At 39.5% G+C, this 13,528-nt stretch overlaps 1 protein-coding gene across 3 annotated transcripts in view; it reads right to left on the bottom strand.

The window, feature by feature from the left end:
• Nucleotides 1–12,209, bottom strand: part of KCNH7 (potassium voltage-gated channel subfamily H member 7) — a 247,618-nt gene extending 235,409 nt beyond the window's left edge. For all 3 annotated transcript variants that reach the window (XM_086615259.1, XM_086615257.1, XM_086615258.1), the window contains exons 1-2: nt 12,134–12,209; nt 9,864–10,094 (exon numbers count right to left, since the gene is read on the bottom strand). In XM_086615259.1, the coding sequence (XP_086471385.1) occupies nt 9,864–10,094; nt 12,134–12,209 (307 nt within the window). The remainder of the gene's footprint in view (nt 1–9,863; nt 10,095–12,133) is intronic.
• Nucleotides 12,210–13,528: the final 1,319 nt, after the last annotated feature.

Raw genomic sequence — 13,528 nt, 5'->3', positions numbered from 1 at the left:
GAACTATGGACCAGCATGGACTGGCTCAGGATTGACATTATATGTAGAATGTCTTTCACACTAGTTCATGAGCTGCTCCACTAATCCACAAAGAAGGCTCAGATATTGATTTATAGATACCTGGTTTTGTACTTCAAGGCTGTTATTTTCTCACATAATATAGTATGTTGTCCATGATTCCAGAAATAGTCCTTTTGGGAAGTGTCATTTCTGTTGGATGGACTTTGGTGTTAAATTGATTCCTGGTATATTTTATCACACAAAAATAATGCTGGACACTTACAATGGAAAAAAAAGAAACACATTTTCCTTTATTTTATTATCCTTATTTAAAACAACATGGACTTTAGGTTTTCTTTCTTTCTTTCCTGTTTGTGACTTGAAAGACATTTTTCAAGCAAGTAGACAGAATTGCAACAATATTTTACCTTAAATACCATGCCAATAGGATTTATGGACTACTGATTTTCATGTTCCTTTGAAAGTATAGAAAGAAATGCTTTCTTGTACAGGAGCCATAAACATGCAAAATACTAATAAGATTATCTGGCATTTTTTCCAGAGAGGAAGGACTAAAGCAGATCGGCACAAATGAGTTTTGAAAAGAGGAGATTTGCAAGCTATTTTCAGAGATACACTTGCATTCATCTGAATGAAAATCAGCAGAGAATGCTCTAAGAAATAAATAATCTCAAAAGGGCACAGATTCCAAAGTCTGAGAACAGCTGGGAATAAGTGCTTTAGAACATGTGTGTTGATGATGCACCATATTTACATGATGATTAACTGCTTTTCAAGCAGCCTAGATATAAGACAAAGGCAACCCCCCCGACACATATCTAGCCTTGTTCTGAAGTCATCTCCGCCTCTCTACCCCGTAGATTAAAATGGAAGAAGGTTTTGTCTGCATTTTGCATGTTTCTTCCATAACTTCTTGTCTTTGTCTGTAGCAGCTCAGATCCAGCTAATACTAGTTAGCAATGGCATATTATGTCTCTACCAGGAGTGCTCTAATTCCTAAAGATCAGGATTTTTTGTGTTGCAAAAACTAGACTTTGCAGTTTAATTCTGTGAAAGCTTTGGGTGCACAAGCCAAGTCCTGTGTCTTACGTGTTGATATCTTGCTCTCAGACCTTTAGGAGTGTTTCTGGGAGCAGAAAAAATCAGCTACTGTACAGTCCCATGCATTTACTCTAAAGAGGCCAATATTTCAGAAGTTGATATTGTCAAGGATCAGTGTAAGGGTTTTGTGATAAATCTTAACTACCAGGTATTTGAAGGAAACTCTTGTTATGTTTCTCTGAACCGAACTGATCATTTAGGCAAGACTTTCTGGTTTCCACTGCAGTCTCATGTGGAAAATCAGGAATTTAAATGAGGTCAATGTAAAAGAAAGCATTTTTATTGGCTTTGGTACTATTGAGGAATAAGGACAGGAAAACAAGATATTTCAGCAGGCAAGGAAGTACTGAAGGCAGCTGTGATTTCTGGTCATTTCCACTCAAATATCAGCAATGAAATAGGTAATAATGTTGACATTTAAACACCATCTTTAGATTTTGATGATATGATGGCGCTTTGCTAACAATGAAGCTGGAATATATTCTTTTTGTGGATAACACTTCAGTGCTATAATCAAGGGCATTATCAAAAATAGGTATAAAGTGATCAGTAACTAGAGTCTGGTTAATGAAACAGAAAAGACAACAGGACCTCCTCTTTATACTGTGTATTTGGACTTTTTTTTCAGATTGACTTTTGGTATCCTTTGTGGTGATCTTTACTGATGTGATTTCACTGTGATTACAGAATTAAAGAATTAAGAAAAATAGAAATGAAAAGGCTATATTGTACTAGGAATTTGGTGAGAGAGCTTAAAATGGGGTATCTGTGGAAATGCTGGAGGTCAAAAAGCATTTTGTGACTAGTTATGGCTGTAATTCTGCATTCCAAATGAAATTTTAATTTAATTTCTAAGAAATAGTTCAAATATGTAGGTTATTTCATTTAAAACAAAACCAGTATTCTAGACTAAAAAGTTCAAGCAATACAAAATTATTACACCAATACTTCTTACCTCAGAGATGTGAATTTTCAGAGGCATAAACTGTGAAACCAGCTGTAACTATGGAGCCACATTACCCCACTGCCACTGTCATGCATCTGCTCTGCCTAAATCTAGGTTCACAGCTACAGTTCTGATTGCTTTTGTGACATGTGATTTCCAGAGTGAGTTAGCAATTTCCATAGTGTTGTGGGTTAGGCCGCCCCGGCAACCAAACCCTACACAGTCGCTCACTCCCCCACCCCCAGGGATGAGGGAGAGAATCAAAGAAGAAAAAGAAAAGAGACCCGTGGGTTGACATAAGAACAATTTACTACTACTGCTACCAATATATATATGTACGGATATGTACAGGGATAAATATATACAAACGAGTGATGTATGGTGTAATTGCTCACCACCCCTTGACCGAGGCCCGTTGCGTCCCGAAGCTGCAATCCCGAAACAGATAAAACCCGATACCGCGATCCCGGACGAACGGGAGGCCCCAAGACAGAGAGCGAGAGAGAGAGAAAACACTCTGAGAGCCCGAAAGTGAGAGTCCCAGAAGGGCAAAAGCCCTTCTTTCCGGCTGACCCTCATTTTTATCCTGGGAATGACGCTGCATGATATGGAATACTAATTGGCCAGTTTGGCCTCAATCCTAAATTCAAGTACAAATCGTAAGGAGAGTCGTGGACCCCTTGTCCCAGCTATGCTCCCCCCTTATCCTGTTGTGCTCCTGCACACTGGCAAGAACATGGTAAGCTGAAAAGTCCTTGAGACCTCAGTGCCAACTACAAACATCAGCTTGCTATCAACATTCTTCTCAGAGCGAGCCTCAGCAAAACCAAAACACGGAGCTCTTCTAGCTGCTGAAAACAAGAGCTAACTCTGTCCCAGCTAAAACCAAGACACATAGTCAATTTGGTCTTGTTACTCCGAATCCTATACTGCTTGATTAAGCTTTTTCCATACTTACCTGGGAAGTCAGGAAGAATATGGACTGTCTAGTACACAGACTGGGTCATACACTAAGTCAAATATGTAGGAAATGCTTTAAAACTCTACTTGAAACCACCAAGATAAAGTCTAATCCACACCATTATTCTCTTTCCATTGCTTGAAACCAGAGATAACAGCACCAATGTCAAAATTGGTACTATTCAAAACGTCATGTTCTGAAGTTTTTATAATACCAAATATGCATAAGGCTGCTAGTAGAAAAGCAGTTGCTCTTCCCCCATGTCTGTTGCAAAGTATGATGTCTGATCTGCTCTCTCCATCTCTTTCTGATATATGGGCCAACTTGGTGGAGAAGAGAAAGAACCAATCAATAGCGCAAATTAGGAGTACGGAATAACTCCCTTATCACAATGTAACATAAGAAAGGATGCACACTAAAGATGGAAAGAGGACACAATGAAATCATGTGAAACCACAACAAAAAATAGACTAACAGCTTCTGTTGTTTTTGTCTCATAACCCAAAACCAAAATAGCTTTCACTGAAACAGAAAGGAGAATATTCAAAGTAGATAAAAAACTTTGTCAGGCAATGCCTTTTTAAAAGATTAAACTCTTCTCCATAGGATATTACCATTCTAACCAGCTTAGAAATGCTTTAATTTTGAGTACGTGTATCATATTGTAACCTTCTAGTGCCACCTGACTCCAGAATGTGACACCTCCCTTACCACTTTGGGACTCTCATTTCAAAAGTCAGCAATCGTCGATTCTTTCTAGCTCAAGCAAAGGAAATTTGGGTCCCTTGATTAGTGTAAATTGACCCAGGTCCCTTGATTAGTGTAAATTGACCCTGTGATTTTCTGAATCCTGCTGCAAAACTGTATTATGGAAGTCCAGAGGCAGAAAAGTTCCCTCTGGACACTGTGCTGAAAGATTCCTCCTGATCCACTAGCCCGCAGGTTTTTTATTTGTGCCATAGAGGAACTTAAAACTGTCAGAAGGGATTTTTCTAAACTGACTAAGATTCTTTTTTCTTTAAAGATGCAGTAGCTATAATAGCAGCAGTTGTATTCTTCATTATTTGCTAAAATTAAATATACCTAATCATACCTTTCTGACGCTAAATACTGATGAAGAGAATACTTTTAAAAGCAATTTAATTTTTGTTCCTTTTAATTCAGATACTGTCTCTCATTAGCAGGAATACTTCAATGGGAAAAAAATGATCTTCTATAAAAGCCCTCTTCTTATTGAAAATAAATTCATCTTAATCTGAGACAAAAAAAAGGATATATTGGAAAGATGAGGAATTGAAAAATGTAGTTGAAATTGGCCCATAAATAAACCTACTTAGTATATCCAAGAGCTCCTTCCTCATAATCATTAGGTATCCCACGTGAAATGTGAATAAGAAGTGATCCACAGCTCTGGGCAGGCACAGGAATCATAACTGAATGGGGATGGGTAAATGAAATATTCTGATCATTGAGGTATCTGCTCGCTGCTGATGGTGTTCCCTGTTGCAAAACCAGCAATACTGAATGGGACAAGGGACAGTCTGTCTCTTAGGACAAGTATTAAAGCAAACATTACACTACAGATGTAAGAAAAGGTCATCCATTTCCAACAGTTCAATACCTTCTGTAACATTCTGGATTTGATCCAAGTTTGGTTTTTTAAGGATGTTTGGGAAAAACTTGCATTAAGACGGGTTTTTTTGAACAGCTTTTTGTTGGGAGGGTAACACTTATCAAAATACAGTCGGTGTTTCTTAAACCAAGAACTCCTACAGCAGCAGAGTATTACACAGTGACTTGATTCATTGACCCTTCTCATCAGCTCTGGTTCAGGCACTGAATCTACAGTCAAAACCGCACTTGCTGACCCTCATGTTAGAGCGAATCTAAGGTGACTTGACACACGCAAGGATCTTTCTTTTCAGTTGTATTTTTAATTGATTGGTAGGTTCACAGCATTTATAGAACACAAGCAGGTGATAAAGTGCCTATGCTGGCTGAAGTCTAGATGATAACCTTCTAAATGAAGTTCTTTCTATTTAAGAACACTTAATACTATTTTCACTTTCTTTTGTCAGTATGTTTACAGATTTTTTTTGTTTTCTTATCCTCAAAAAAGAGCTTTACAGGTCTTAAAAATATCCCTTTGGAATCTTAATGTGTTTTGAAAATATGGATATGTTTAATTTGCAGTCAATTGTAGCAAATTACATTTCTCAAACTGGGTAAGTGGCAAGTAATTTGTGAGGCTTGTAAACACTCAGCAAATAATTGCTTAATCTTATCTTTGCTCAAAACTATACTCTTCTGTAGTGCTTCTTATCCCTAGAATATCTGATGTGCATAGGGTAAGTTTAAATGATCTCCTTACCTCCCTTTAACAGGTATAGTCTGTAAGCTTAGATATAGCCCACTGTTGTCCACAAAACATAGAGTAAGAGGTAAAAAAGGATTCAGTGTGATACAATCCTTTCTGATTATCATATATCCATTCACAATCCCAAAATAATTATACTTTTTATGTCAAAAGCTTTACAGCTTTACCACCTCAAAGCAATGTTTTACAGCTGTCAAGAATGATTTATGCAATAATGACTTAAACTGCAAAATGGAGTCCTCAAAGGAAGAGCTGTCAAACATTTTCACCACAAATAACTTTATTAAAATAAGAATTGATACTCTGTATAAACAATACTTTACCTTCAACTATAATATAGATTATATAGCTATATGATTTGTGAATTTTAAATGGTGAAATAGTGAGGAATATACTATACTGGTACTTCGACATCAGAGTATAATTTTTGAATTAAGCAGATGTTAATGCCTAATGGGCATGACTTTAAAAAAAATCTGTTTCAAAATAATAGTTCTTGTGATTTGTCTGTATTTTTCTATTGTTCTTTTTAAAAAGCGATATCTACACTAAAAAAGAAATGTAAAGACTCTTTAATCCTATGAGTACATTCAGGGATGTTTGTGGAGCTTCTTGTGTGATGAGAACCTATAAATTCTGACCCTTAGTTTTGGTGTCCATCTGTTCCCAATAACCATTTTTCCCAGTAGCAATTAACTCTTTTGGTAACTGTAATTGCCTACTGTGGCACTACTGTAACAGGACAGAGGACTAGAACTTTGCATGAGTTGTGTAAATACCCTTCTAAAATGAAAAAGGAGGGAGTAGAAATTAAAACCAAAGGTAGGCTATATTAACAATCTTATGCTGATACAAATACTGCAAAAGGAGCTAGTAAGGGTTTTAGCTGCAAACGTTAAAAACGTCTGTGAAGAGAAGGCACTGGTGTGGTTGGCACAGGGCCTGCTGGGTGTGCAAGTAATGCCGTCATCCCACCTCCATGCCACCTAAACAATTACACAAAGCTATCACAAGTATTCTTCCTCTCTCCTCGCACCCTCCCCTCACTGCAGTGGAAAGGGAAGCACGCCTAGTCCAGGTAACACATTTATAAAACCATGATACATTGAATTTGCGTTCTCCTTTGACCACTGTATCTTCTATCCACTGTGTTTAAGGCAGTATAGATTCAAGCAGTTGCTATTTTCTGAAAATCAACCGGCTACAAAATTTTTCACCCATCCTTCTGTCCCCTTTTCTTTAAGTGTGTGATCTGGCCTAAAGATTAAAGCAGTGAACAAACAGCACCATTCACCCTTGCATCATCAAGATGTTTAAAACTCAAAATCTTGCACTTTCTTTCATGTAGAATTGGACTATAGATCAGTAAAGAACATCAGAATTCAGTACGTATGCAATACCATTTTTCTAGTGGAAGAATTTCCTTTTAAGTTGAACTTTAAAGCTGTGATATTTTAAAACTATGCAAGGTGGTCTTTAGAATTAAAAAGAACAAGCATTAGTTATAGAGTGATTCCCTTTCTGACATCTGCATAGCTGGACTTCTGATGACAGATTAGCTTTATAAGTGAGGGGATATATGATCCCACTGACATTTGCTTTACTTTGAAATATTAAAATATTTTTTAATATAATCAGTGGCTTATGTAGAGTAAATGATAGTGTGATATGGAATAAGGTTTTATTTGCAATTCACTGGACATTTATGCAGGACTGTGTAATATGGTCTTCTGAAACTCCTGTTGGTGGAACCTCAAGCGATTCACACCTTCATGAGCTGTCTTCCTCCTCCATGTGCCTAGTATTATGTTAAATTTTATACAATGGGTGGCTATGAAATATAATGTCAAATGAAACTTTCAAGCAGTGGGTAGTTCATTGGAGTAACCTGGGTTACTCACATGAAGAAAGTTACGTTTCTAACTGTGCTGGTATCGACTGCTTAAAATATTCTCAAATTCATTCATACTCACAGCACACAGTACAAAATAAGCCACTAACCAGGCACTAAACTCTCAGATTTTTAGAAAATTCTTTAAACTCATTTTGCTTCAGAACTTGGAGGAAGTCCTTGTTAGGTATCACCATTCTGTATATTGTTAGAATACACAGAATATGTTATATACACACTATATATTGAAAAAAAACCCCAAATTTGTGAATTTGAAAAAGTGAAGATGAAAAGTGAAGTGTATCTTTTCAGTAATTTAGAATAACTGTAGAATATGTTTACTGACACGTATTACATACATCATATAGGTAGTTTCGATTTTATGATACCACATAAACTTCAGATCTTTTTATCACGTTTTATGAAGAAATTGAGCATTATGTGGAATAAAGCAAAAAAGTCTCTATATACAAATTATCAAACTGTCAAGACATTTACGCATTTGAGTGTCAGATCTATCTTGTATTTTGTCAATTTTTGCCTATAATCAATGACTTGATATTTTAAGTCATATTTACAATTCAAAATAATTTACCTGTGTTTGTTTAAATTTAGCAGTGCATCTAGTGCACACGGTAAGCCCTGTTCACATTTTGACCAGTAAAATTTTGAGGAATTCAACTCAAATTTGTTTAGAACTGTTGTCTATAGCTTTTGAAATTCCTTCACTTTCAAACATTTGGTCTAGTAATTTCAAGAAACTATTCATAGAAGTGGAGTTACCGAAAACCCTTACACATGAGATTGTTTACACTGAATAATCCATAACTCATTTTTAATGTCCTTCAAAATTCAAAACTGTTTACAAAAGATTCGGCAATTTTTACAGACAGTTTTACTTTGGTTTACCTCAAACAGATTATGGCACTTTGCATGATGCCAGAATTCAGCATTTTAGAAAAATGTATATTTACGGTAATTGACAGATAAGCAATACTTATCTTACCTAAAAGCTTATCTTACTAAAAGCTTACCGCACTTTTCCCTCCCTCCTAATATCTTGGGAGACTGAAGCACTTTTAAACAATCAGATCTCAAAACAGTGCTCCAGGCTGGTGGCTGTGAAAGTTAGCAATGACATTCTCCGTTTGCAATATTATTTTTAACACACACCGTATTAACACAAACACAGGCTAGATGTGTAAAAGACACATGGCGTCAGGTCTCCTGAGACATCTATGTTCAAGGCACAGCTACAACAACAAATCTAGACCAGAATCTGCTCCAGACCACCGAATCAGATCTAAGAATAAAGGACTCTACTGAGAATGTGCTAAGAAGAATATGCTTAAATATTGGTAGCGTGGGTAGAATGGCTGGCCCGACTCCTATCTGAATTATATCAGCCTGAGCTAAAAATAATATTACTTAAGTCTCTCCAAGATAACAACAGAATTATTGAGAACAGGGTTTAACTCTGTGACTTTAAAATGCGAGAGCATCCATTGCATGTGATTCTAAAATTGATGCAAACAACACGCTGGCACTTCTCCAGAACTAATTTAAGCTCAGCATTTGAATATGAATTTCCTTTTCCTTCTCCAAAGAGTGTACACAGCAAGAGACAGAATAAGGTACACCACACTTATCCATTCCTTGGATTTCTTTGAAAGATGGATGTTTCTGTAAATAACTCTGGGTAATTAGAAAAAAAAAACCACCACCTCAAACCCTATATATACATGTAACTATCATATATCATAATTAGTTTTCATGCATATGCATTTTTAAATCTACAAATACAGTCATTTATTCATTTTATGCTCCTAACCGGAAAAAAGCATTACCACGGCAGATTTAACCGTTCTTCATATATCGAGTTTTTGCTGAATAACAGGGAAACTCTTCATAGTTTATCCATCTCAAAATTTTTATTCTGACAATGTAATTCTGGGACAGCTTCTGTGGTTCAGTTGCAGGTACTCCAACTTCACAATATCTTGTCTCTGAAAAAGACTTGTCCCTTTCCTTATAAGCTAGTGCTTTCTTCGTGATAAGCCAGTTTATGTTACTTTTAACCTTATTGTACTTCTTCCAGTAAAATACTGCATTTAAATCAAGGTACGGTTCCAATTGCGTGAGGCGGACGGAGTTAAGCCCCCAAAAATGATACACCATTCCTACATCCTGTGCAATGAAACAATTCATAAAAATTAACATTCACAGGATGTCCCTTCCATGCTTGTGTTATCTGTTCATTGTTGTAGGGCTGTTTACTTTGGGAGATTTACATCTGCTTTAAACCAACCAAAGGGAGAACTTTTGTTCAACAGTTGCAAACACAGTTCTAGCTTCATTCAGCTGCTAGAGTCAGCGTACAGTGATACACTCTATACACCCACTGCTTTCAGGGCAGATTCCCTTACTGGTGTACATAAATGTGCTTCACTGGACTTCAGAGAAATTACACCACTACTCCAGCAAAGGGTCAGATCATACACACTTCTTTTATCAATTAACTGATAACCAAACACATAAAAATCTTGAAAGTAAAAACAGACTTTACCATCTTTGTGATAATAGGTGACTTCTACTTTCCTCTCCTCTGATCCCAGCAGTGCTTGAGCAATTTGGGCAATATGATGTCTTTTGGTCTCTGGCCCGTGAAGAAAATCACAGGTGCAAGGTTTCTGCATGACATCTGGCCTGGAGAACCCGGTCATCTCACAGAACCCATCATTGCAGTAGATGATAGCACAATTTTGCACTCTAGCATTAGCAATGATGAATTTTTTATCTGCAATAAAAGAAAGTGATGCATTTTTTAGTACTCTTTCAACATTTCATAAAGTATCGACTGCATGGATGGATGCTAAACAACCCTTCTTTTCACTGGGATGCCTGAAAAGGAGAGATTTTCAGTCATTTAATGTAGCTAATTTGATCCATAGCTTTTAAAGAAACTTCAATAAATTCAGAATACATTAAAGATTGATAGTTGTCTTTTAAGGAAATAAAACCAGATCTTTTGCAAAATTCCTTTTGACTTCAAAATTTTGTCTTTTTTAGCTTCACTGAAACCCAGGTGATGAGCACCATCCTGTCAGCATAACTCCAGGAAAGTCCTTGAAAAGTTAGCAGCTTCTTTTGGGGGCAAGTAGGGCCTCGGGAAGGGGGCTCTACTCAAGTGAAGGGCTTCCTGGGATAAGGTCCAATCACCTCAGTCTACTTTGTAGGGATTTTCATTGAGGTGAATGACAGCAAGTTTATAGTCAGTATTTTAACAAAACTATCTAGAAAAGAACATAATAAGTTTTTTTCCTCTGTGATTGTTTTAGAAGTTACATTTATAAAAGAAAATATTCTTTAGTGAAAAAAGAAAAGGAGGATGGAGGTACATGAAAATCCAAAATTGTGATGTTGGAAACATTTTGCACAGTCCACTGAAGTTCTATGCCTCAGTCCATCACACTTTCCCAAACCCTCACCTGACAGAAAGGTTCAAAAGTTTTCAACTGTTATTTCATTTGTTTCTGTTTACCACTATAACATGCTGTTCCCATTGTAATTATAAATGTGCAGCTTTGATACATTTACTGTTAATAACATGAATTTCTGCTTACCTAATTACATTAGTAGGTCCCTTGATTTATAACAGACTTTTTATGTGGCACCAAGTTATCAGTACAAGTCCCAAAAATTTTAAAGATATTCTTTCTTTGAACACGGTGAAATATTTGGAGAGAAAAAAAGACACATTTCACTCTTGCTTTTTCTACTGTCTTTTGATTACGCTGAATTTTCACTATCACTTGCCTAGGTAGGGCTTGATTCTCTTCAAAATATATACACTTTACTGCATAAAAACTTTACTCGAGTAGCAACACTGACTTAGCATTTAGATAAATTAGGACTACAAACAGCATCTTATTTTTTTTTCTCAAATAATATAAATATTAAATTGGTAGTGTGGGTTTAAGTATAATGAAGTATATAAACTGGAGTTAGCTGTAAGGGTTTGCATCAGACTGATACTAAAAATATGCTAAATATTTAAATAAATGTACATATATCAAAACTACTGTTTCTAAATGAAATTCATTTTAAGCATCAAGTGTTCCTTCTTACTGTTAACAGTAAACCAGAGTTCCGGCCAGGAAAAACACTTCAGCTTCAACCTCCTTGACAGGTAGTAAACTGCTGCATTGGAAAAGATCTCACAGACTCTCCCTGAGGATGCATTTGCACTGGTTTGATAGATATTTTTGGCTTCCATAAACAAAGCAGAAATATTTGACAGCTATATTAAAACGAAGTCATGACAACAAGGTAAGAGAGTATTTTCCTTTTAATAACTCCTCTGCATATTATCTGTTCCTCTAAATCAAAGTCTGACTGTTCTGCTTTACTTTGAAAAGACAATGATAATTAATGATAATTAATAATAACAACAATAACAACAACGATAATGACAATAAATCTAGCTGATTTTTTTAGGCATTGCACAAGCAGTGCATTGTGCACTCTGCTTTTCGAGCCATCTCACCAGTTCAGAAAAAGGTAAGAGATACAACTTCTATAGCTATACAATACAGATACAGTCAAAGAGAAAAAATATTCCTTCAAATGGGATTAAAAAAAAAAAAAAGCCCAATAATTCAAGTCAGTAATCTGTATTCCAGATTAAAAACAACGTTACTTCTGCCAGGGATCCCCTCCTTACCTCTGGGGTTTTCTTTCCAAGCTACAAACTTAAAATAGTCTGGAGCTGCTGTCCATTTAGTCACAAGCAGAATCAAACTACTGTAGCAAAATAGATAGAAAGAAAGAACTTACTTTGCCCTTCAAATTTTCGTATGATTGTACCCAAAAATGTATTTTGTGGTGCCACATGACCTCTGCGAACAGGCATGTTTGTACAGGTCTTCGGTTTTCTGTGCACAAGGACTTCTCCAAGGATCTCCTACACGGCTCCAGCCCAAAGCACCGAGCCAGCTACCCTTTGTGACAAATCATCGTCCTCTGGAGCTCGGAAATCTCTTCCCATTAGCACCACTTCTAGACACACGCTTTTCCTATTGGAGTCAGATCCATCCCCCAGTTTCTTTCTTTTTCGTTCTTTCTTTTTCCTTGCTTTCTTTTCTATTTTTTTCCTGGAGGAGCTCGGACGCTATTGTCTGGGGCGGGTAGGGGTGGGGTAAGCAGGACGAGGTGGTGGGGGGGGAAGATTACAAGGGTAATCGATCTCTAGCACCAAACATCGCCAATTTTCCAAAGCAAATGGCCGTGACCCGGCAGTTTCCGACGCTGTAGTGATGGTTAGAGGGCTGGAAGACTAATGTTGCTCCGCTGCCAGAGGGAGTGACGTTCCCCCCTCCGGGCTTCACCACGGCGCGCAGCAGCTCGGATTACTCAAGCGCGGCTCAGCCGGAGCCAGCCAATAAATCTCTTCAAAACTCAGCGACAAACAGCGGCATCAGGAACGAGCTACACCCCGGCAGCACCGCGACGTGCCACATCCCTCACCGCTGCGGCGGCAGGGGGGCAGCGGGGACCGCGGGCGCTGGCGGCGGGGGGGGCCCCGCCACCTCCGGCCGCCCCAGCTCCTCCGCCCTCCCGGCACCGCCGGCCCTTTCACGGCCCCGGAGCGTGGCCCTCCCGGCAGACAGGCGCTGCCAGGGCCGGGGAGGGAGGGAGGGAGGGAGCTTTGTACACGCCCCGTCTGGGGGGGCGGGAGGGAGGCGCGAGAGAGGGTCGATTTTGAGCGATGGGGAGGGGCGGAGAGGGAAGGGACCACCGGAGCCCTCGGCATCCTACCCCGCCCCGACGGAAGGGATCGCCACCTCCTCCCGCAGCGCGGCCCGGACGGGGGCTTCCTCACGCCCCACGCGCCCCTCCTGCCGAGGAAGGGGGATCCCCCCGGCTGCGGGCGCGGCTCCCCGGGTGCCGAGAAGGCACGAGCCTCCGCCCGGGGGCCGGGAGGGCGGCGCGGAGGGCGCGCCGGGTGCCCGCGGGGGCGGGAGGGGGGGAGCTCCGGCAGGCAGCGCGCCCGGCCCGGGGCGGGGACCGAGCGGGCACCGCGGCCGCCCCGCCGCGAGAGCCGCGTGCCAGGGCCGCGCTCCGCCCCGCCGCCCGCTCGGGGCCGGGGCCGGGGCCGGGGCCGGGGCCGGGGCCGGGGCCGGGGCCGGGGCCGGGGCCGGGGCCGGGGCCGGGGCCGGGGCGCACCGCCCG

The sequence above is a fragment of the Tauraco erythrolophus genome, chromosome 8 (assembly GCF_009769465.1).
Source record: "Tauraco erythrolophus isolate bTauEry1 chromosome 8, bTauEry1.pri, whole genome shotgun sequence".
In the NCBI taxonomy this organism is placed as follows: Eukaryota; Metazoa; Chordata; class Aves; order Musophagiformes; family Musophagidae; genus Tauraco; species Tauraco erythrolophus.
Note: the sequence above shows the minus strand (reverse complement) of the source record. Positions and strands in the feature narration are given on the sequence as shown.